The sequence below is a fragment of the Monodelphis domestica genome, chromosome 1 (assembly GCF_027887165.1).
Source record: "Monodelphis domestica isolate mMonDom1 chromosome 1, mMonDom1.pri, whole genome shotgun sequence".
NCBI classification, from domain to species: Eukaryota; Metazoa; Chordata; class Mammalia; order Didelphimorphia; family Didelphidae; genus Monodelphis; species Monodelphis domestica.
The window spans coordinates 518,822,318-518,847,284 of NC_077227.1; the positions used below are offsets into that span (position 1 = coordinate 518,822,318).

Here is a 24,967-nt window from a genome sequence, read left to right on the forward strand (position 1 = left end):
AGTCATGGTTCTCAAAACCCAGCTACGATGGTCTGGACACGTCATCCACATGGACCCACAGCGAATAATACCAAGACAGGTATTCTATGGTGAACTGTCAGCTGGACTCAGGAAACAAGGCCGACCAAAGAAAAGATACAAAGATCAGCTAAAGTCAAACTTGAAGTGGGCTGGCATTACACCAAAGCAACTAGAACTTGCTGCCTCTGTCAGAAGCAGCTGGCATATCTACATCAGTCATGCCGCCACCACCTTTGAAGATGAACAATGTCAACGTCTTGCCGCTGCGCGTGAACGCCAATACCAGGCCGTAACCGCACCTCCCGTAACAACTGGCGTCCCATGCCCCATGTGCCACAAACTTTGCGCCTCAGTCTTTGGACTTCAAAGTCATATGAGGGTACACCATAGATGAAAACGCACAAAGACAATCATCATTCTTGGTTACCGAGAGACTACTACTATAGTTTTCAAAAACTAGGCCATCGATTTCCATTATTTTTGATTCTCTTCATTTCTAGAATTTCACCAAGGGGGACTCAGAAGCAGTAGCAATAGATGCTAGAAACCATTTCCTCTTTGGATATGGATTTGTCTTGACCTGAAGGATTGTCCAATAGGTCTTAATCTTGGAACCTAGCTACTGTGAGGGATTAGGTTAAGTCAGTGATGGCGAATCTTTTAGAGATGGAGTCCCAGGCCCATCCCTTGCCCCCTCCCCCATTCTTGTGTCCCTCCCCTCACTGAGTGCCAGCTTAACTGCTTCTTCCCCTTACTCCACCCAGAGGGGAGGGAGCAAGCACTCTCATTTGACTGCAGGGCAATGGGCAAGTGATAGGCTTAGGGAGAGGGAGAGCAGTGTGGAGCTGTACAAGCACTCTGCTCTGTTCCCTTCTAGTTATGTGTGCTGTGATCTCCTCAAACCTAGCTCCTCTTCCACCTGTGTGAAGTGGAAATTGAGGGACTCTTGAAAATTTCAAAGTATATCCTCTAGCCACTATTCAAAGAACCTGTTATAAAGAGATAAAAAAGTTTAAAAAAAAAAGCTCTAGCTTACAGGAAAACCTCTTATTTTATAGGAAATTATAACCCTCAGGTTAAATGACATGATCCTGACACATTCACTCCATCAGTTCCGGCCTTCCTGAGGGGGGTATCCTCCAAATTAAACCTTTTAAGCAAATGATCTAGGGTTGAAGTCAGGTTTTAATCTGGATGTAGGGTTGATTTGGAGATTGCTACCTATTGTGTTTTCCAGAGCTTCTAGCCTACCTTCTCTCCCTTTAGCTGGCATCTGGTTAAATGCAAGAGGACGTAGAATGCAAATTAAAACAGCCTGAGTTTGCTTGTGAAAGTGGGAGGTGGGGGGCAGGGGAGACAGCTGGGTAGAGTGGATTGAGAGCCAGGCCTAGAGATGGGAGGTCCTAGGTTCAAATGTGACCTCAGACACTTCCCAGCTTGTAACCCTGGGCAAGTCACTTGATCCCCATTGCCTAGCCCTTACCACTCTTCTTCCTTGGAACCAATGGAAGGTAAGGGTTTTTTAAAAAATGAAACAAACAAACTGGGGAAGGGAGCTGTAGAACTGGAAAGAAGCCTAGCCTCACTCACATTCATAAAAAGTATTTGTAAAAAAAAAAATTATATAAAGATCTGCTTACTAACTCCTACTGGGGAGAGAGGAGGGGTGGGGAGCAGCCCAGTTACGCCTTCCTCAGGCTTTCTAATTAAGAACTCTGGCGAACTTTATAGTGCAGGAATGGGGGAGAACTGGATCCTTAGCATGCGTGCAATTGGTCTGCCATCATAAGGTTAAGTCAACTAGTTCAGAAGCCTATAGTCTAACTTTCAGTTCTAGGCATTGACTTGTTGGGTTTCCTTCTTGTGGGTTTTGAAGTTGATTAATCAAACCAAATGACAAACAGCTTAACATATCTGGTCATTTCCAGTTTGTAGATGTTATGATTTTTTCAAACTATTTGCCCACTGATGACATGATTTGATCTCCAAAGAATACTGCCAAATTTAATGAAGCAATGCAGTAGATTTGAATAAACTGTCATTTTGTGAGAGGATGCCCCCCTAAGTGCAACTTGGGAGCATTACATTAGTTTCTACCAGAGGATTTTTGGTAGAAGTTTGGGCAGGTCAAAACCAGAACTGAAGCCAACTACCTAGTGAAAAGATCCAACAAAAGGACTGCATTCTTCATCTTTCCTAAGAATGTTTTTAGCTCTTTTTATCAGGTATGTAACCATAGTAGAAAGCCACCTGGTAAAGCAGTAATAGTTGATGAGTACTAGACATTGCTGTAGCTGTTGAGACAAGCAGGGGATCCTTTTTGAAAACGGGTTTCTACTTTTTGTGGATCCATCTGTTTGCTTATACATCTCTAGAATTACATTTCCACCTTTTCAAATGGGAATTTTTAAATTAAGTCATCTTTAATTGAATTTTTTAAACACCAACAGGATATGTCATCTCAAATGGAGATAGTAATCAAGACCAGATCTGTGACTTCACTAGGAAAAGAGTTTTTTTAAAAAGCTATTGCTTCTAGCTGACATTGAAACAGAAGAACTAGTTAGTAACTCAGCCTTATATTTTTGTTTACCTTTGGTAATCTTGAATTTCTTTCTATTTCTTTTCTTTGGTCTTAAGAGCAAACAAATCTTTATAGATCTCCAAACCTCCTGGTAGACTTCAGAGTAAGTATAACTGCTGTAGCTACCTAAAATTCTTTCTCTGGAATAAAAGTGGTTAAGCATTAAATAAGAAACTTTTAAGAGTTGTCTGACTATAAACATCATATTTCAGCCAAATTTATCATTCTATTACTTTGCCAGTTGCTAGCACAAAAAGATAGGGTAGTTTTTTACTCTTAAGAATCAAGGAATTATTGAAGAAAGAAAACTTAGGTTATTTAAATTTTAAGTGCCTTTAGCACTGATAACTAGCAAACTCCTGTTAAAAGCTTCACTAAAGCTTAAAAATATTCTTTGGAGAGAGCCATCACTTTGGAGATTTGCCATCACTGGGGGGGAAAAAATGAAAATGTTTGTATACTATATTTCACCAGGTAAGCTACTTTCCTACTTTTCATTCACTTTGATTTAATCAAGTTATACATCGCAGGCATGGAACAAGCCAATGCCTAGTCGTAAAAGTTAGAATATAGTTCTGACACGAAGTTTGCATTTATTCACTGATTCTTGGAGCTATTCAACTATGATTAAACTTAATAAAAAGGGCCGAGACTGTCAAGATTAATGAAAATTGCTAAGATAGCATCAGACTGGCTCTCAAATGTCCATACCCTCTCCCCCCACCCAAATTTTAGACTGAAATGGGTCTGGCAGGACCTAGTTCAAGGAAGTACTATTTTAATGAAATAGATTATGAAATTTTCCTATAAAAATATTCTTGCTCTTATCTTTTGTTTTGTATCATATTCATCTTTTTATTTTTTTAACCATTACCTTCTGTCTTAGAATAAATAATGTGCATTGGTTCCAAGGCAGAAGAATCATATTGGGCTAAACCTGTGTTAGCAAACCTATGGCATGTATGCTGGAGGGAGCTGCTCCCCTTTTCCTCTCCACACCTGCCTGATGACATTTCTCACATCACATGCCACTTTGCCTAGCAACCCAATGGGAGTGCTTCCTCCCTCCCCTGTCTGGAGTGGGGGGCTCACATGCGGCATGAGGATTGCAGTTTGAGTACTTGGTCTGGAAAAGGTTCACCATCACTGCAGGGCTTAGGCAATGTGGAGTTAAGTGACCTGCCCAGGGTCACATAGCTAGGAAGTGTCTTGAGCCCAGATTAGAGCCCAGGACCTACCATCTTTATCCTCTGAGCCACCTCACTACATCAATATTCATCATTTAAGGTATCTTTTGTTCCCTCATATCAAAGATTTTACTTTATTTTCAGCAGTATTTTGTTTACCTCCCAATTACATATAGAATCAATTTTTCACATTAATTTTTCACATTTTGAGTTTCAAATTCTCTCTGAGACTAAGCAATTTGATAAAAGTTATACACGTAAAATGATGCAATACATATTTCTGTATCATTATGGAAGACAACACAAATTACTTTTTAAAAAACTCAAAGAAAAAGTGTAAAATGGTATGCAATTCAAACTCCATTCTTTCTTTGGCCATGGATAGCATTTTTCATCATGAGTCCTTTGGATTTATCTTGGATCATTGTATTATTGAGTCATTCACAGTTGATCATCATATTGCTATTATTGTATATAACCTCCCGGTTCTGTTTTACTTTGTGTCAGCTCATATAAGTGTTCCTAAGTTTTTCTGAAATTCTTCTGTTCATCATTTCTTAAAATACAATAGTATTCCATTAGAATCATATGCCACAACTTTTTAGCCATTCCTCATTTGAAGGGTATCTTTTCAATTTCTAATTCTTTACCAAATCTAAAAAGAGTTGTTATTAATATTTTCTAACAAGTTTTTTCTTTTTTTTTTTTAAGTCTCTTTGGGATACAGACCTAGTATTGGTATTGCTAGATCCCTACCAAGTGGTTGGTTCAGATTGCAACTCCACCAACAGTGCATTAGTGTCCCAAATTTCCCACATCCTCTCCATTTATCATTCCCTTTTCTGTCATACTAATCAATCCAATAGTTGAGAGGTGGTACCTCAAAGTTGTTTTAATTTGCATTTCTCTGATCATAATTTTGAGCATTTTTTCTTTTTTTTTTTTTAAACCCTTACCTTCTGTCTTAGAATCGATACTAGTTATGGGTCCAAGGTAAAAGAGTGGTAAGGGCTAGGCAACTGGGGTTAAGTAACTTTTTCCAGTGTCACACAGCTAGAAAATGTCTGAGGCTAGATTTGAACCCAGGACTTCCTGACTCTAGACCTGGCTCTATCCCCTGAGCTATTTAGTTATCCCTGGAGCATTTTTTCATATGACTATAGGTAGCTTTGATTTCTTTGTCTGAAAATTGGCTGTTCATTATCTTTTGAGCATTTATCAATTTAGGAAAGACTTTTGTGTTCTTATAAATTTGACATGGATCCCTAAAAATGTGAGAAGTAAGGCTTTGTAACAAAGATTTTGTTTATTTATTTTTAAAGACCTTACCTTCCATATTGGAATCAATACCATGTATTAGTTCCAAGGCAGAAGAATGGTAAAGGCTAGGCAATGGGAGTCAAGTGACTTGCCCAGGGTCACACATCTGAGACGTGTCTGAGGTCACATTTGAACCTAGGACTCACAAAAGGTGAATTTAACAAAGAAGTGTTAAGTAACTCTAAATATATAATCAAATCAAAGAAGATGAGAACTAAAAGTATGGGCAGTCCTGGAGAAAAGTCTTTGATATGATTGGTAGACATGAAAATTTAGAGGAGGAGACATAAGGGTGAAAGGTCTATATGTTTGGGATTTTTGCTCTCTCTGGCACCTTATTGGTGGTGGAGAGTTAGCTGAGATCAGCGTGCTGAGCCTTCTGGCATCTTAGTGTGGCTACAAGCTATTTGTCCCGTTCGGTGGTGAGTTTCTGGCTGAGTTTCCTCCTTTACTTTTCCAACTTTATCCCCTTAGAAGCCTCTAATCTTCTTCAGAGACCTAGAGGCAGGAATTTTAAACCCCCCCTGGCACAGGCCAGGCAGGAGTAATCCTATAGCCTCTTCCCTCCTCCTTAAATTCCTTCCCTTTGTATTAATTAAATTACCATAAATTTCCGAACTGATTTATGTATTTTATTTAGGATTTTCCTGGCAACCAATTAAATCTAGATTTTAAGTCACAACCCTAAAATTATCTTGACAAGGGGAGAAATAATGATCTCAGCTCTCTTTTAGATCAATTATAATTAAGTACATATTATGTACCAACCATTGTTCTGGGGATAAAAAGAGCCAAACCTGGAGGTGGGAGGACCTGGGTTCCAGTATATGGCCTCAGATACTTCCTAGCTGCGGGACCCTGGGCAAGTTATTTAACCCTCATTGCCTAGTCCTTACTGCATCTTTTGCCTTAGAACCAATACATAATGTTGATTCTAAGATGGAAGGTAAGAGTTTGGTGCAGAGGGAAGATAGTCTCCATCCTGAAGGAGCTCATAGTCTAATGGGGAAGACAAGAAGCAAACAAAAAGAAGCTACAAATGGAATAAATACTAAGTAAGGCTGGGAAAGATATCCTATAAAAGGTGAGGTTTTTGTTGGGACTTGCAGGATGCCAGGAAACAGATGAAGATGGAGAACATTCCAGAAGTCTCCAGAGATGGAATGTTTTGTTAAATTAAACTCTGATCCTTAATTTCCATAGTTTATTAATATTTATTTGAATAAGAGGAGGCAGGCAGATAGAAAGAAGTATATTCTAAACTAGCTACATGGACTCTCCTTGACATGATTCTCTCCACCACTGTCCTTTTTGCCTCATGTCTAAGTGAATAGAGAGAGAGCATAGTGGGTGACTACTTTCTGGAGCTATAACCTGATCCTTTCCTGGTCAGTGTGCCTAGGTCACTGTCCTATGACCCATGTTGGAATGCACTGATGTGACATAGTGCATGCAGTATGCAGGTAAGATCCCAGTATGTGATCCTGGGAATAAGTCTAAGTAGGCAGGGTTAGGAGGGAGAGAGAAGTTTTTTTTTTTTTTTTAATATATTTTATTTGATCATTTCCAAGCATTATTCGTTAAAGACATAGATCATTTTCTTTTCCTCCCCCCCCCCACCCCCCATAGCCGACGCGTAAGTCCACTGGGCATTAGATGTTTTCTTGATTTGAACCCATTGCTTTGTTGATAGTATTTGCATTAGAGTGTTCATTTAGAGTCTATCCTCTGTCATGTCCCCTCAACCTCTGTATTCAGGCAGTTGCTTTTTCTCGGTGTTTCCACTCCCATAGTTTATCCTTTGCTTATGAATGGTGTTTTTTTCTCCTGGGTCCCTGCAAGTTGTTCAGGGACATTACACCACCACCAATGGAGAAGTCCATTACGTTCGATGATACCACAGTGTGTTTGTCTCTGTGTACAATGTTCTCCTGGTTCTGCTCCTCTCGCTCTGCATCACTTCCTGGAGGTTGTTCCAGTCTCCATGGAACTTCTCCACTTTATTATTCCTTTTAGCACAATAGTACTCCATCACCAACATATACCACAGTTTGTTCAGCCATTCCCCAATTGATGGGCATCCCCTCATTTTCCAGTTTTGGGCCACCACAAAGAGCGCAGCTATGAATATTTTTGTACAAGTCTTTGTGTCCATTAGAGAGAGAAGTTTTATCTGAGTGCTGATAGGAGTCTATAGAAAGAGAGATAGGAATCAGTTTCATGGAAGAGATGGCATCCAAGTTGGCCCAGAGAGTGAGGTACCAGGAGGAATACATTCCAATTTTAGGGAGTTGTGTAAATGTAAAGGTGCAGAGCAAGGAAAACACAAAATGGGAATTGAGGTAGAGGGAAATAGAGTAGTTTGGTTTGGGTAAAACAGAGCATGTAAAAGGGAGTAGTGATATGAAAAATTTTCAGAGGCAGAAAAAAATACCTTGATTGCCAGGATGAAGAATTTTTATTTTATTTGGTAGATGATAGGGAGCCACAGAAGAGTTTTCAGGAGAGGAATATTATGCTCAGCTCTGTATTAAGATTAGTTGAGGAACAATAAATTGTTGAAGTAGGAAGAACATTTAGGCTATTGCTGTAATTTAGCAAAAGAGAGTGTAGTGATTGTTGAAGCCAGATACAAAAACTATTGACTGAGGGAGACACTTCAGAACTTGGCAACTGTTAAGAAGTGTTTTAAAGTGTTTTGCAAGCCTTAAAATGTTATATAAAATGCTAGATTTATTATTACTACTGCAGCTATTACTACAAATTTGGTATGTTAAAATAGTTTCTCTTTTCTCTATGGTTTAGCAGTTTTAATTGTACTTCAAATTTTTTTTTAATGTTTTTTGTCATTTAAAAAATAGTGGATGGCTTATCTACATGTAGATCCCATGAAGTGCTTACCAAAAAGATTATAGCAATAGGTTATCTGAGATTTTATAGTAATATAACTTAATTCAACAGATATTGGTTATGCATCTACTATATTTTAGAAACTGTGCAGATAGAGAGCTAGCCCCAGAGGTGGGATCAAGATCAACAAAATAATTGTGTATGACTTTGGGCAAGCAAGTCATTTATTCTTTTAATGCTCCATACCAATCTCTAAATAAATTGCTGAGAAAATTCTGACTTCAAATGGAAGGAGAGTTTTCTAATCTGGGAGTTCCTTATGCAAATGAAATCAGATCTAGTCCCTATGCCTATTCTATGTTCTAGACACTAGACCAGCGGTTCTCAACCTCTCAATTTGTAGCAGTGAGAATACATAATGCATATCATAATGCATATTTACATTCCAAATCATAACTGAAGCAAAATTACAGTTTTGAAGTAGCCACCAAAATTTTTTTGGTTTGGGGTCACTGCAACATGAGGAACTATATTGCGGGGTCACGGCATTAGAAAGGTTGAGAACTACTGCACTAGACAAATGAGTAGGTATGTATGGGTTTGTCACCTATGTCATTCGATGAAGCCACTGATCTATTTAATACTAAGCTGATAAATCAGAAGAATGCTCTAGGTCCATGATGGTGAACCTATGAGTGCCAAAGATGACACTCAGTGGGCATATGTAGGCACCTGACTTGGCTCCGCCCTGGAATGCAGGGGATGGGGATGGCCTCTCCAGCCCTGGGACTGCATTGCCTACCCTCTTCAGGCCCTAGGAACAAGGGGTACAGCTGATCTAGGGCTGGTAGCCTAACCCTACCCCCAAATGCAAGCTAAGGGTATGGGGCACTGGAGCCTCCCTGTGGGGCATACAGTAAGTCCAAAAGGGTTCTCTATCACTGCTCTAGGACTAGTTTATATGGATTTTTTCTTTTTAAAATAAGACAAAGTGTCTCATGCTATCTTTGTGGAAATTATGTGGTTAACACATGGCTGATTCAGAACTGGGTGAAAGGTTGGATTCAGGATAGTCCTTAATAGCTTTATGTGATCTTGGCAGGATGGTCTCCAGTATATGCTTCAGAATTGTGTGTAGTCCAGTAATGTTTCTATCAGTGACTTAAGGAAAGTCAGACATTTTGCTTATCAAAATTTACAGATGGCACAAAATTGTCAATGTTGCTTTATCATGCTAAATGAATCTACAGAGATCTCGTCAAACTAGAATATTGGATTTATCCAAGATGAAATATAATAGAAAAAATGTCTGAGCACCTGATTTTTAAAAATCAACTTCCCCAATTATGTGGCTAAATAAATTTGAGGATTTCAGTGGATTGTAAGCTTATTGTGGCAGCTAGGTAAGTGTTAGGAGTAAGTTTAGGGGTTATGACTGCATATATTATATTAATGGTTGCCAAGGATTTAGATTCAATCCCAATGAAATACTGAATTCAGTATGGGATTTTATGGTGGTTTATTTACACTAGAAGGAAGAAATTAAGAAGAAGAGGAGGGTTCGGGTAGAAGATCTGCTCCGGCCTTGCCTAAGCCAAGAGGAGTTCAGAGACCTCAGCCAAGGGGCCTTCTCAGAAGATTAAATCTAGCTCAGCTTCCAGCTGGAGGCCTCCTCCAAGATGAGGGGCCTCCTTGGAGGATAGTGCCTTCAGATGGTCAAGGAAAAGGGGAGTCAGCCTTCTCACTCACCAAATCTGATTCAGGGAAATCATCTCACCTAGACCATGCTACAGAGCTCCTCCCAGTAAACTCCCAACACCAAGTCCACCAAAGCCGTAAGCATGCCAAACGCCACCAAAAGCTCCCAAGCCATGGAGAAAGAGCCTCACAGGAAGTGATACAAAATATATAGGCAGTTCTTTACATCACTTCCTGTGTCTCACATGTACCAATGGTGGCTTAATCTTGGTTTAGTGTCCTAGGGGGTCAGTCAGTTGTTCTTGATTTGTTACTTGCTAGCACGTGCTGGTCATAGGCCATTCTCCCCTATAGTTAATCCTTAAGTGGGGTGTATACATTCCTGGTTAGTAGAATTCTAAAGACTAAGCTGGGTGGAATAAATGTAAAATTCACATAAGTTAATGTGATTTATAGGGTACATGAATCAGACTACAACTGGAGTATTTGTTCAGTTCTGGGCATCCTGTTTTAGAAAGCATTTATATCCTTTGTTTTACTTTCTTGGGTAGACTTTTGCAGTTGCTTTATAAAATAGACTCCTAGCATTTAATGCCCTTCACAAAATGATCTGTCTGTCTTTGCACACTTCATGATTTGCTTTCATGAATTCTTATGTTCTAGCCAAATTTGCCTACTAGCTTGGCGGCAGGGTGAATAGAATGTTGGGCTTGGTGACAAGAAGACTAGTATTAAAGTGCAGTCTCATATACTTAATAGCTGTGTGACCATGGGCAAGAGACTTCTTCACCTTTGTGCCTTAAGTTTTCTCAACTGTAAATTGGGGATAATAATAGTACTTGACTCCCAGGATGGTTGTAAGGATCAAATGAAATATTTGTGAAGCTCTTAACACAGTGCCTGGCACATAATAAGTGCATGTAACACTTAAATGCTATCTCTCATCATCATCATCATCATCATCATCATCATCATCATCAGTACCCATCCCAACATTACTTTTTATTTGATATGTATGTATTGTATTCTCCAATAAAATATAAGGTAATGGAGAAGAGAGATCATATAATTTCAGTATCCCTATTTCCTAGCATATTGATTTGCATTTTGCAAGCATTTAGTAAATTGACTAAGAACATCCTGGGTAAGGCAATGGATGGTGAAACTTCCAGTCACAGGAGGATCTGTTGAAGAAATTGGATATCTTCTGAGGGGTGGGGGATGGGAAGGGCCTGACATGATAGTTGTCTTTAAATGTTTGAAAGTGCCATGTGGGAGAGGGATTAGACTTCTACTGCTTGGGAGAACTCGGAACCAACAGGACCGGTTGTAAAGGGGCAAATTTAGGATTGTTGTAAGGAAAAACTTCCTAACAAAGCCATCCTAAAGCCCCAAATGGGCTACTTTAGCAGGTGATGAATTCCCTTTCTTAATAGATCAGTTTTTATGGTTATGGCATAGTAGTAGTTTAACCTTTTTCTCCTTGAGTAATGTGAAGGAATTTATGGGATTTTAAAGCTTTACTGAAAAGAATTTTGTTTAAGTATTGTTTTTGTTATTTCTGTGAAGCACTTTCTACCAAATTAAAAACAATTTTTCTATCCTTATTCTAATTTTGATTTAAGAAAATATATGGAAGGCAGCTTCCATAAAGGTTGTTTTTAAGTAAGCCTTTTTTATGGAGATTACAGACTTGAAATTATTTTTGTCAAATCCATCACAGATGTGGTTGTTTAAAAAGAATCAGATGGCTGCACAATTCAGTACTGTATGTTCTAATTTAGTATACTATATTTGGCTATTTAGAGAGGTTGAATTTCATACTGAAACAACAGCATGGAAAAGTGTTAGAGCCAACTGTATAGTAACCTCAATCTAAGGAAAAATATCAACCTAAGCACAGAATGGAGACTGGTTCTTAGACTATTTGAATTGGAAGGAACTTTAAGGATTATTTATTCTAACTCCATCATTTTACAGATGAGGAAAATGAGCCTTTTAAAATATTGTGTCCAGTGACTGACCCTAACACATAAGTATAGCAGTCTGAGGACTAGAATTCATGTTTAACTCCCAGGCCAGTGTTCATAATAACTGTTTTAATATGTAAACATTTACTATAAAGCATGTTTTCTATTAAAAACACTTAATAATTTGCTTTTCTCTATAGTATTCATGTTCTTTAACCTTTAGTCATAGATAAGTGGATTTCCAAAGCCTGGATAGCTTGATATTGGAGTTGCTTCATGACAAGTGTGGTTAGTTTTCTTGAAGTATATTACAACTCTACTAAATGTGGCTTTTAAGAAGTTTTCCCCACCTCTAAACAAACTCAATTGTTTCAACCTTAGACATACTAGTAAAGGTGGAAGCACTTTAAAAAATATATTTCCATAGTGAAAATCATATTGAGATCTGAAGCCTTTCTTTGTTTTTAGGTAGTTTGCTAAGGCATTTGAAATTGAGATTAGGGGCATAACAGCTTGTGTGGGTCTAGTTAAAAATGTCTTTGTTTCCTGTTATAAAAGCTAAGTGATGTATAAAGCATTTTTCCAGCTTACCTGATGAAAGGAACTACAGAAGAATAAAAATGAACATATTGGGTTAAACAAATTTAAATTAGCTTAGTCCTGAAAAATTATTCTAGTAAAATGCCCCGTGAACAGTATATGTACTTCTTTGTTTTTAATGAAAATTACTTCCAAGGAAAAATGAGTCTGTTGTCTTTATTTCAAATTGAGCAAAACATTAAAATTTAAATGTGCTTCTACTGTGATGTGTTTTCAGTCCTTAAAAAAGCAATAGATTAGGAGTCAAGCCATCTGAGTTCATCTTGACTCTGCCACTGTGTGATTTAGTATGAGTCATGTAACCTTTTTGGCCCTCAATTTTCTCATCTATAAAAAATGAGGAAGTTAGACTAGTTTATCTTTGAGCTCCAACATCCAGTAATCCTGTTGTGTGTCTGTTTATACATATGCTCATTATACAATATATTAGGTCCAAATTAGAGTTATATAGTCTGAGACTATATAGAAAGAAAGCTTTAATATTCTTTTTAATTAATTAATTAATTTTCTAGTTACATGTAGAAGCAATTTTTGACAATTGTTTTCTGACATTTTAGGATTCAGATTTTTGCTTCCTCCTTCCCCTCCCACCCTCTTCCCCAAGGCAGTAAATATTAGCCTGATAAAGGTTATGCCAGTGCTTTCATGCAATGTGTAATTCCATATTACTCATGCTATGACACCTGATATATATCACATATATTAAAAAAAAACTCATGAAGGAAATAAAGTGGAAGGTGGCATCCCTTGATCTGCAATCAGACTCCAGCAGTTCCTTCTTTAGTTGAGGATAACATTTTTTTGTAATGGGTCCCTTGTGGGTATTATGGACCTTGCTTTGCTAATAATTTAGTCCTTCACAATTGATCATTGTGCAATATTTTTATTACGTATACGTTATTTCCCTGAATCTGCTTATTTCATTTTGCATCAATTCATAGAAGTTTTGCTAGCTTTTTATGAACTCCTTTATTTGTTATGGTGCAATATCAAGTTTCTTATTCTTGGCACAGGCGTGGCACACACTAGCCAGAAACATTATTTTTAATTCTTCCCTTTTTTGTTGATTTCTAATGCCCTTACCATCGATTAGTACTTTTCTTTACATCTTTGACTTTCTCAGTACTTCATTATTATAGAAAATGTTTCGTGGTTCAATAGTCAGTATAGTAAAATCAGAAGCTTGTTAAATTCTTAATTTCCCCAAAGCTTCAAGTACATTTTCTAGAAGTTGTCTTATTTTAGTCAAAGAAAATCTTTGACTTCAACTTGGCAAAAATGTTTACTGATGTTGAATGTTGTTTCTTCTGCCCCTGTTTCTCTAATGATTACTTTTAGATAAATCCTTTTTTATACTTTGATTGTTATAAAATATCACCTACATTTTCTAATAAAGTCTTCAACTTCTTTCTAGAGAGCCATCCTTGTACTTAAAAACAAAAGAACAAAAAAGGGGAGAAAACTGACCCCATACATTATTCCTTACCTTTGCAAAAAAGTTTTTGAGGGAGGGTGCCTTTCTCATTTTTCTTTGTGGCCCTCTTGGTCCTAATTTCATATCATTCAGACTGGATTGCTTTGTACACCTCTCCATTTACATTGTTGTAGCCATTGTTTAGGTTTTTTTCATGATTCTACTTTTACTTTGTCTAAGTCTTTCCTTGTTTTTGTTTTGTATTTATCATATTCATTGTTGTTTACTACCTACAATGTTTGATAACCCCTCCAAAAGTAAGTTATTTGTGAGAGAACAAGGGATGTGTTAGAGCTAACTCCTATTGGCTGACTAAATCCTACAAATCAAGGATTGAAGTATTGATGATTGTCTAGTCTTAAGAAAGTGATGGAGAATAATAGTGCAGATTAAACTTGAGTAGTTACACCATAAGACAGTGATGGTGAACCTTTTAAAGAACACTTGCCATGTCCCACCCCAGAAACCACATGCTATCCCCTTCCCACCCCCCCAACCCCATGAATGACAGGTGACCCTGCCCCTTACCCCACACAGGGGAGGGAGAAAGCGCTCCCATTAGACTTCCGGGCAGAGGGGCAGGTGATGTGAAAAAATGTCTTCAGGTGTGGTGGAAGGGGGGAGGGGAGCAGCCTGAGTCCCTCTGCCTTTCTAGTAATGAACTTTGCAGTGTAGGGAGGAATACTTTTAAAAAAAAGTATCAAGGAAAATGCTCACTGATTACCTCCTGAAAGAGATCCCAAAAGGAGAACTCCCAGGAATATTGTACCCAAATTCCAGAACTCCCAGGTCAAGGACAAAATATTGCAAGCATCCAAAAAAGAAACAATTGAAATATCATAGAGCTATAGTCAGGATAACACAAGATTTAGCAGTTTCTACATTAAAGGGTCAGAGAGCATGGAATTGATATTTCAGAGGGCAAAGGAACTTCAACTAATCACTTGCCCAGCAAAATTGAACTTGATCCTTCATGGGGGGAGGGAAGGAATGGGTATTCAATGAAATAGACGACTTTAAAATATTTCTGATGAAAAATACAAGACTACAGAGGATCATAGGAACAGGTAAACAAGAAAGAGAAGTTAAAAGACATTTTATAAGGTTAAATTATGCACAACCCTACATGGGAAGATGATTCTTAGACGTCAAAGAACTTCATCATTATTAGGGCAGTTGGAATAAAACAGAGGGTGAGGGTGTGAGTTGAATATGATGGGTTGATTTTTAGAAAAAAATAAAATAAAGGCATGAGAAAAAGGCTTACATTGGGAGGAGGGGGAAGGAGAAAATAGAATGGGATAAATTATCTCAAATGGGACATGAAAGGGCATTCACAGTGGGAGGTAATATGGGGGAGGTGGAGAGGGGAGAGCCTGTGAACCTGACTCTCATCAGTATTGGCTCAGTGAGGGAAGAACATACTAAATCAATTGGATATAGAAAGCTAACTTGCCCTAGAGGAAAGTAAGAAGAGAAAGGGAAGGGGGGGGGGGGCAAATTGGGACAGTTGGAGGTTGGAGACAAAGTATAAATAGAAAGGAAAATAATGCACAGTAATCATCATGAAAAATTTTTACAAGTCTAATAAAGGCCTCATTTCTCAAATTCATAGAGAAGTGAGTCCAGTATATAAGAATACAAGTCATTCCCCAATTGATAAAATGGTCAAAGGATGTGAATAGGCAGTTCTCAGACAAAGTAATTAAAGCTGTCTATAGTTATGCAAAAAAATGCTCTAAATCACTATTAATTGAAATGCAAATAAAAACAACACTGAGGTACCATTCCATACCTATCAGATTGGCTATATTGACAGAAAAGGAAAATGACAAGTTAATGGGGAGATTAGGAAATTGATACAGGAATGCACTGTTAGGGAAATTATGAGCTGATTAAATCATTTGCTGGAGAGCAATTGTTCTAAGGACAATAAAACAGCACCCTTTGATCGGCAATACCATTACTAGGTTTGTATCCCAAAGAGTTAAAAAACAAAAAGGGATAGGACCTATATGTACAGAAATATTTAAAGTAGCTCTTGGTGGGGAGAGGGCAAAGAATTGGGAAATGAGGTGATACCCATCAATTGGAATGACTGAGTAAGTTATAGTATATGATTGTAAGGGAATATTATAGTGTTGTAAGGAATGACAAGCAGGATGGACTTAGAAAAGCCTGGAAAGACTTACATGACCTGAAGCAGAGTGAAATAAGTAGAACCAAGAGAACATTATACACAGTGACAGGTAACTGTATGGTTAGCAACTGTGAATAATTTAGCTATTCTCAACAATACAATGATCCAAAATTATTCAATGGGTTCATGATTTTTTTTAATGCCATCTGCTGGGGAGGGAACGGGACTTTTCACTTTCTTAAATTTTCAAAATTGAGTTTTCTTCTACAAAAGGAATAATATTTTACATAATTACACATGTAAAAGTTTGATAAAATTTTTTTCTTTGGTAATTACTTCATAGTTCATAATTCATCTATTTCCTTTTCTGAAATTGAATTATTTATGATCTATATCTGGTATTCTGATAGTTTGAATACTTTATATTTTTGAAGATATTCCTCTATTTTTTGTGTTCTCAGTTATGTTATAAATATACAGATTTTTAAAAATTCTGGTTTTGCTTTAATTTGCACAATTAAGGATGGATAGACTTCATAGAAAACTGGTTACAATTGTATAACAAACTTTGGGTTTGTTGAACAATTGAACAATTTGTTCAATTGTTTTTCAGCTGTATCTAACTCTGTGATTGGTGTTTTCTTGGCAAAGATATTTGAGCAGCTTGCCATTTTCTTCTCCAGCTAATTTTACAGATGAGGAACTGAGGGAAAGAGGGTTAAGTGATAGCCCATCTAGTCTGAGGCCAGATTTGAACTCCAGAAGAGAAGTCTTCCTGAATTTGCCATGATGAAAATTCTACTGTGATATCACGAATGTGATTTTTACTTTGCTCTTTTGTTATTTGATTTGATTTTTTTTTCTCTTTAATCAGATTAGCTAATAGTTGATTAGTCTTTTTTTTTTTAAGCCCTTACCTTCCATCTTGGAATCAATACTGTGTATTGGTTCCAAGGCAGAAGAGTGGTATGGGCTAAGCAATGGGGGTTAAGTGACTTGCCCAGGGTCACACAGCTAGGAAGTGTCTGGGGCCAAATTTGAACCTAGGACCTCCCATCTCTAGGCCTGACTCTCAATCCACTGAGCTACCCAGCTGCCCCCTTCATGATAGTCTTTCAAAAGAAACAACTTTGGTTTAGTTATCATTTGTATAGATTTCTCCCCTTCCCATAATCTATTTCCCCTCTTAATTTTTAATACTTCTCCCATTGTACTTATTTTGTATTTGTTGATTCTCCAATTTAAAAGGTTGCATATTCAGTTTCATTAAGTGTCTCTTTTCTTATTTGTTAATGTATGATTGTAAGGGTATGATTCCCCCCCACCCCCAAGACTGCTTTAGCTACATCCTAGAAATTGTGGCCACCTGTTTTGTTATGATTTTCTTGTGATTTGTTCTTTGACCCTTGAAAAGTTTCTATGAGGTGAGAAATAAGTGTTCTTTTTCTGTTCAATTTAAAACACAGCTTATATCCTTATAATTTTTCTAGAAATTTCTTCAGTTCAATATCTTCTCTTAACATTTTATTTATTCAGTCTCATTTCAGTTGTGCCTCCATTTGGGTTGTTGTTGTAAAGATACAGAAATAGTTTGGCAGTATTTTTTTAAACCCATACTTTCTATCTTAGGATCAAGACTAGGTATGGCCTTCAAGGCAGAAGAGTGGTAAGGACTAGGCACTGGGGGTGTAATAACTTGTCCAGGTTCACCAAATTTTAATCCTGGACCTCCCATCTCCAGGTCTAGCTATCCACTGAGCCACCTAGTTGCCCCCTTTCTTTTATATTTGAAAGTCTGCTGACTTGTAGAGCTTGCAGAACAGAAATTTAACCACTATGTGTTTTAGAGTTTTCAGCCTTGAGTTTGTTCCAGGAGCAATTTGTAGGTTCTCTTGATTGGAATTTCATTTGCTAAGTTTAGAAATTCTGGGCACTTTTCTTCTGTTATTATGGTAGTAAGGTTTATTTTGTCCTGTCATATTATTCTGGTTGACTTTTGATTCTTAGATTTTCTGTACATATCTTGTCTTTGAGATGTATATGTTTTGCTTACAAGTGAATTTATTTTCTGCTTTTCTTATAAGTTGCTTTTCATTTCTACTTATTATTTTCTACTCTATTCTCAGATTCAAGTTTTTCTATTCCGCTTATTATTTTTGTTATCAGAACAGGAACAGTATGTTGTGATTCCACATTTTCCTCAAATTCCACAAGTCCTATGTTTCATCAAGTATTGGATCATTTTCCTTTGTTTTGCAGTATTTATTTATATAAGCCTGAACTCATTTTACTAGATCTGGAGGCTATATTTTCCTTGGTGGTTGGTTTTTTTTTTTTCTGTTGATTTACCTGTTGATGTCCAAGGTCTGTGAAATTTCTTTTTCCTGAAATCTTTGGTACCCAGCCACCCTCCTCCAAACCCTTATTTTTTCTTACCACTTTATTCCTGACTGCCTTCCCCTAATTGCAGTTTAATTGAAGGCTAGATTTCAGTCTTGGCCTCTTCTCACTTTGGCAATTGATTCCTGGTTTCTACTCCAGTTGACTTTTGATTAATCAAAACTGGTCCCAGGTGAACACTATACACTTTGCTCAGATTTGAGGGAATGCTGTATAGCCCCACATATGCACAGTGTACTGTACTGGTGACTTTGCCCATTCTTTTTGTCCTTAATTTTTTGGCCCAGCAACAGTGGTTCAGAAGCTGTTTACCAGTTTTCCACAGGAGTCAAGTTCGGCTTCTTTTTTTCCTTTTCTTCTTTTTTTCCTTTTCTTCTTTTTTTCCTTTTTCCTTTTTTTTTGCAACTGGTGCTTCTGTGTTAGAATTTCAGGCACGCTTTTGCTCCTACAGGGCTGTAACCAGGCAGACTGTTGAGGAATGAACATAGTTCCATAGCCTAGAGTCAGGGTCTCTCTGTGGCACTGAATTGAGGTAGGAGAGACAGGCATATAGGAATGAATTCTGATATAAACCTTTGGTTATAGTGTTCAAGTGCCACATCAGGAGGCAGCAGAACAAAAAAAATCTGTGTCTAGTGTCTCTGAAGACATAAGTGGACATATCTGTTTGTGAAAGTTATTGCTTCATAAGTACATGTAGAATTTTCATTAAAAAAAAACAATTTATTGGAAACTATTGGGATGTTCATCAGTTAAGGAATGGCTGAAGAAACAGTGATGGAATATCATTGTGCTGTGATGAGCAGGATGATTTCAGAAAAAGCTAGAAAGAGCTATATGAACTGATTCAGAGTGAAATGAGGAGAACTGGGAAAACATTTTACACAGTAACAGCAATATCATGAAATGATCAACTGTCTTAGTCTTGGGTATTCTCAGCAACACAATGATCCAGGACAATTCTGAAAGACTTATGACAAGGAATGTGATCCTCCTCCACAGAAAGAACTGTTGGATTCAGATGCAGATGAAAGCATACTATCTTTCACATTAGTTTATTTATGATTTTATTTTGGGGGTTTGTTTTTATATGAATATTCTTTTATAACTGACCAATATAGAAGTATGTTTTGCATGTTAACATATGCATAATTGAGATCAAATTGCTTACCATCTCTGAGGGGAAAAGGGGAGCAATTTGGATCCTATAATTTCAGGAAATGTATGTTAAAAATTGCTATTACTTGTAATTGGGAAAATAAAGTTTTTTAATTTTTTTAAAAAGGACTAATTTATGAAATCTTTTGCATTTCAGTACGAGGATGTCGTCCTGGGAAGATTGTGCAGATGACTGAAGCAGAAGTTCGAGGCTTGTGCATTAAATCTCGGGAGATCTTCCTTAGTCAGCCTATACTTCTGGAGTTAGAAGCTCCCCTGAAAATTTGTGGTAGGTGGCCTAGGAGTTGATCATCTTCACAGTTTGCAGTTCTTCATGCCTAGTTAAATGTATTTGTATTATGATTTGAAGACAAGTTTAAAATATATAATTGTAGAAAGCATCTTTTTTTTGGTCATTTCCAAACATTATTCATTGGAAACAAAGGTCATTTTCTTTTCTTCCCTCCCCCCCACTCCCACCACCTCTCCCACAGCTGACTCGCAATTCCACTGGGTATCACATGTGTTCTTGATTCAAACCCATTTCCATGTTGTTGGTATTTGCATTAGAGTGTTCATTTAGAGTCTCTCCTCAGTCATATCCCCTCCACCCCTGTAGTCAAGCAGTTGCTTTTCATCGGTATTTTTACTCCCACAGTTTATCTTCTGCTTGTGGATAGTGTTTTTTAGATCCCTGAAGATTGTTCAGGGAGAAAGCATCTTAAATGTAGTTTTCTATTTAACTATACAATTGTTATAATTGTTTATGGTATATATACAGAACATAATTTTGAAGTTGTTTTTATCTGGGCTTTAAGTGACAACTGTGACTATTTTGTGAGTGGATAGATGATAATACTAGACCTTATTGTTGGTAACATATAAGCCCTGCAACATAGAAAATCTATTCTTCAAGCCAAAATCACAAAATATGAGAATTGAGAAGGCAGAAAAAACTTCAATCCTTTTAACAAATTTGAGTGTTTCAAGAATGGACGTTTTCCCTCTTTGCTTTTTTTTTTTAAACCCTTACCTTCCATCTTGGAATCAATATTGTGTATTAGTTCCAAGGCAGAAGAGTGGTAAGGGTTAAGCAATGGGGTTAAGTGACTTGCCCAGGGTTACACAGCTGGGAAGTGTCTGAGGCTAGATTTGAACCTAGGACCTCCCATCTCTAGGCTTGGCTCTCAATCCACTGAGCTACCCAGCTGCATACCCCCCTTGCTTTTAACATGACCAAACTTAGACATTTCATGTAATACTACACATCCTTCTATTCAGGCCATATTTAAAACAATCCTAGATGTGGTTCAAGGATCTCCAAAACCTTCAAGCCAGATCACTTTTATGTTTTGAGGAGATACTGGAGTTGGACTTTCATAAAACAGGAATATAGGTATATCGTTATTTTTTTTAAAGTAAAATTATGTATAATATGATGTTCATTACTTGTAACACTTGGCCAAACATTTTATGAGTTCCAACTTTAAGTTTTATAGTTTATCTTTATTGCAAATTCTTCCTTAGAGAGTATTTCACTATGGTTTAGTGAGAAGAGGGTAAGACTGAGTGTCAGGAGATTTGGGTTCTAGATCTGGTTCTGCCACTAAAAGACTTTGGGTAATTCTTTAACCTCTTTTCTGTAAAATGAAAAAATTGGACTAGATCAAAGGTTCTTAACCTTATTTGTGTCATGGGCCCTTTTGAGCAGTTTGAAGCCTTTGAACCTCGTCTCAGAATATTTTTAAATACATAATAAATAGGGATTACAAAGGAAACTAATTGTATTGAAGTTCATTCATCAAAATGTTTAAACAACAACAAAACAAAATCTCATAGGTCTCAGGTTAAGAACCTCTGGAATAGATTATCCGTGAGATGTCTTAAGAGTTCTTGAAATTTTTTGGTGCTGTTTCATTCTGGCAACTAGATCATGCAATTTTTTGTTACTGTATTTGCATTTTGCTTCAATTTTTTTCTCTACAGATTGACAAACTGTTGAAATATTTTTTCATGAGGTTAACACAATCTTTGCATTTTGAAAAATTGATTCTTAAGATATCTGAAGGCTTAAATAAGCAGGAAAAAATATGCCTATAAAGCCAATCAAAAATGGAATGCATTGCCTTGTGAAGTAGGTGTTTCTTTCTCATCAAAGGGCCTCAGTTGGAGAATAAATAACATTATTATTGTCATATGTTGGGAATTTCTGTTTGTATATGGTTCAAAATTTATAATATTGTTGTTATATTGGAAGTTCCTATTTGTGTATGGTTTGACTAGATGACTACTAAGATCCTTTACAATTCTAAAAATTCTTTGATTACTGAGTCAAATATGGCTAAAGGAGATACAAAAATGTCACACAATTAAAAATTAGAGAAGATTGGGGGTTTATTTTTTTTTTTATAGCTATATAGGTTTATTACCAGGTTATATAAATGAGAAGATTGCAATCTGCATCAGTGGAGGGATTTCTCTATACTGATGAAATATAGTGTTCTTCCTAACTTTTTTTCTGATAACATTTTGCCTACTGTTTTTTCCCCCCTTAATTGAAAGTTTAACAGTATCTTTTTGCCAAAAAACAATAAAAGAGATGTAAAATAAAAAATTCATCCCTTGGTGATCTGCTATCAGCAAGTTTGAATGTAGACCAAAAAAAAACATGATTTATAAGCTATGTTCTCTGATACAACTATTCTTTGTAGCATTTCTCACTTCAATAAAGACTCTTAGAGTTGTCTTCTGCATTTGCTTTTTAAAAAAGGTTAATTTATATCAATAATCTCATTTAAAAAGTGTCCTAAATCCCTCCTGGGGTATGACTGAACAAATTGTGGTATGTGGTGATTATGGAATACTGTTGTGCTATGAGGAATGATGAACTGTTTGATTTCAATAAAAACTTGGAAGACCTCCATGAACTGATGGGAAGTGAAATGAGCAGAACCAAGAGAACATTATACACAGTAACTGAAATATTATGGGGCAATCAAATGTAATAGACTTTGCTACTAATGGCTGTGCAATAATCTAGGACAATCCTGAGAGATTTATGAGAAAGAATGCTATCCACATAATAAAGAACTGTGGGAATAGAAATGCAGAAGACAGACGTGATTTGTCACTTATTTATATGGGTACAGGACTTGGGGGTTTTGGTTTAAAAGATTACTCTTACAAAAATGAATAATATGGAAATGGGTATTGAGTGATAATACATGTATAACCTAATGGAATTGCTTGTCAGTTCTGGAGGGGGAAGGGAAGAGCGGAGGGAAAAAAACATGAATCATGTAACCTTGGAAAAATACTTAAAAACAAGTAATTCTTTTTAAAAGGTCAGTTTAATTTTCACCAGACCTTTCTAGCTTGTGTTTTGTTTCCTAGAAGTCCCCAGTTGTGCTACATTGAATTAAACTGTTCTTTGTGCACTTATTTATTCTTGTCTTTATAGCGGTCTACTTTAGCTCACCTAGATCATCACTTTCAAGTAACAGTTTTAGAGAAATTAGAACAAAATTGCTTCATAGTTAAATATTATCATTTCATATATTAATTTGAAATAAATTTCTTTTGCTTTTACTCAGTTAAAAAATAAACACAAGTCATTTCATTCTCAACAGAAGCTTAGCCTAACCTTTTTGACTTTAAATAAATAAAGAAAATGTGGATAACTTCTCAGTTGACCTAGTTAAAACATTTCTGTACAAACAAATTCCCTTGAGTAAAAATCTGTTATGGTTTATAGGTTTTAGAACTTTTCGAAGAATGACTATTCTCTAAGGTGATAAAGATTTAAAAACACTCAATATTCAGTGAGTATTGAATGCAAATTTTTGTTTCTAAATATTTCTTCTTACTAAGCAAAAGCCATTTGAAAGTTAGGGTATCCTTTTTCAACATAGCTTGACATTATACTCTGCCCTGGTAATGAACAAGATTCCATAAGTTATAAAAGTTATACCTAAATAGTTTAATACAAAAATTGATTATTTGAACTCTTCATATGAATAGGACTGACTTATAAAAATATACTTTTTATTTTTAGGAGACATTCATGGTCAATATACAGACTTACTTCGATTATTTGAATATGGAGGATTTCCACCAGAAGCCAATTATCTTTTCCTGGGAGATTATGTGGACAGAGGAAAGCAGTCTTTGGAAACCATTTGTTTGCTATTGGCATATAAAATCAAATATCCTGAGAACTTCTTTCTCTTAAGAGGAAACCATGAATGTGCTAGCATCAATCGTATTTATGGATTCTATGATGAATGTAAGTGAAAGTAAGAAATTGTTTAAATGATAATGGGGAATGAATAAATTAGAGAAATTTGTACTTGAATGTTTTGCAAAATAAAGTATAACTTCTTGTATTTTAAAGACCAGGCATTCTGAATAAGGAAGAAACAAAGGAGACATATTTCTTAGTCTTTCATTTTGTGGAGAAAGAGTTAGTGAGGGGAGGAGGGAGGGAATTTGCTATGAACAACATAGTAGTGTCTCATTAGTATTCTTATATATGCATACTATCATATGCATATGATAAGCACTCATTTGGAGCATTCTTGAGCAAGGAAAATAATCTAGATAATCTGGAGTTTCAGGTAGATAAATCAACTATGAAAAAGATTGTCCTGGATGTTTTAGTCCAGTTTCCAGCAAGTGCTGAGGAGTTGATTCTCAGTACTTTTGACAAGCTGTGTTAATAAACTGAAAGCTATAAGAACTATTCAGCAGTTAAAATGTATTGCTACTATTAATTTATGCCATTAAACTTGGATAGAAAGCTATTATATAATCTGAAGTACACATCTGTCAGTGCTACTCTTTTAAATTTTGTTATCCTCTTAAATTTTTTTTTCAAGTTAGGAGATATGCTGTTATGTGAAAACAGTGCTTCCAAATGATGAGAGGTCAGAGCTCCTTTATTCTTACTCTTTTTATTCACTTATGAATCAAAAAGTCACCTCCTTGATGTTTTCATATTCATTTTTCTTCTATTGTTAGATCTTTGTCAATAGAGAGTTCGCTTCAAAGCCAGAAAGACCTGGTTTCAATTTCTACCCTTGACAGCTACTGATGGCATATCCCTGGAAAAGTCACTCAATTTCATAGTACTTTAGGCCAGACATGTCAGACTTGTGTTGCTTTAGACACTTCTCTAAGATTATGAGTTGCAGGGAACATCTGTATTCGCAGAAGGAATTTCAACTTTGAAGAGTTCCCTGTATTAATGACATTTTTATATCTCTATCTCTATATGTAGATAATAAACTATTATACAATGATTTAACATTTTGTAATATAATCACCCTAATAATATATGTTAGAGACAGCATTTATTCAGTTTCCTAATTTATAACAATTTTGACAACTGAAATTAATCTGTCCACTATTTTAAATTGCTTTTGTTTAGCAAAACTTAAAAGGATGTCAAAATTCAAAATTGAGTGTGGAACATTACATTTATTGGTTGGTTTTACTCATTTTAAACTCCATGCTCTCATGTATGTAAAGGAATAGTAGAATCTTTTTAGAGTGGCCTGGCAGTTC

General features: G+C 36.4%; 1 protein-coding gene across 1 annotated transcript in view; it reads left to right on the forward strand.

Moving 5' to 3' along the window:
- PPP1CB (protein phosphatase 1 catalytic subunit beta) overlaps nt 1-24,967 on the forward strand; it is a 73,842-nt gene that overhangs the window by 17,243 nt on the left and 31,632 nt on the right. The window contains exons 2-3 of the mRNA XM_007476026.3: nt 19,560-19,691; nt 23,457-23,687. Of these exons, the coding sequence (XP_007476088.1) occupies nt 19,560-19,691; nt 23,457-23,687 (363 nt within the window). The remainder of the gene's footprint in view (nt 1-19,559; nt 19,692-23,456; nt 23,688-24,967) is intronic.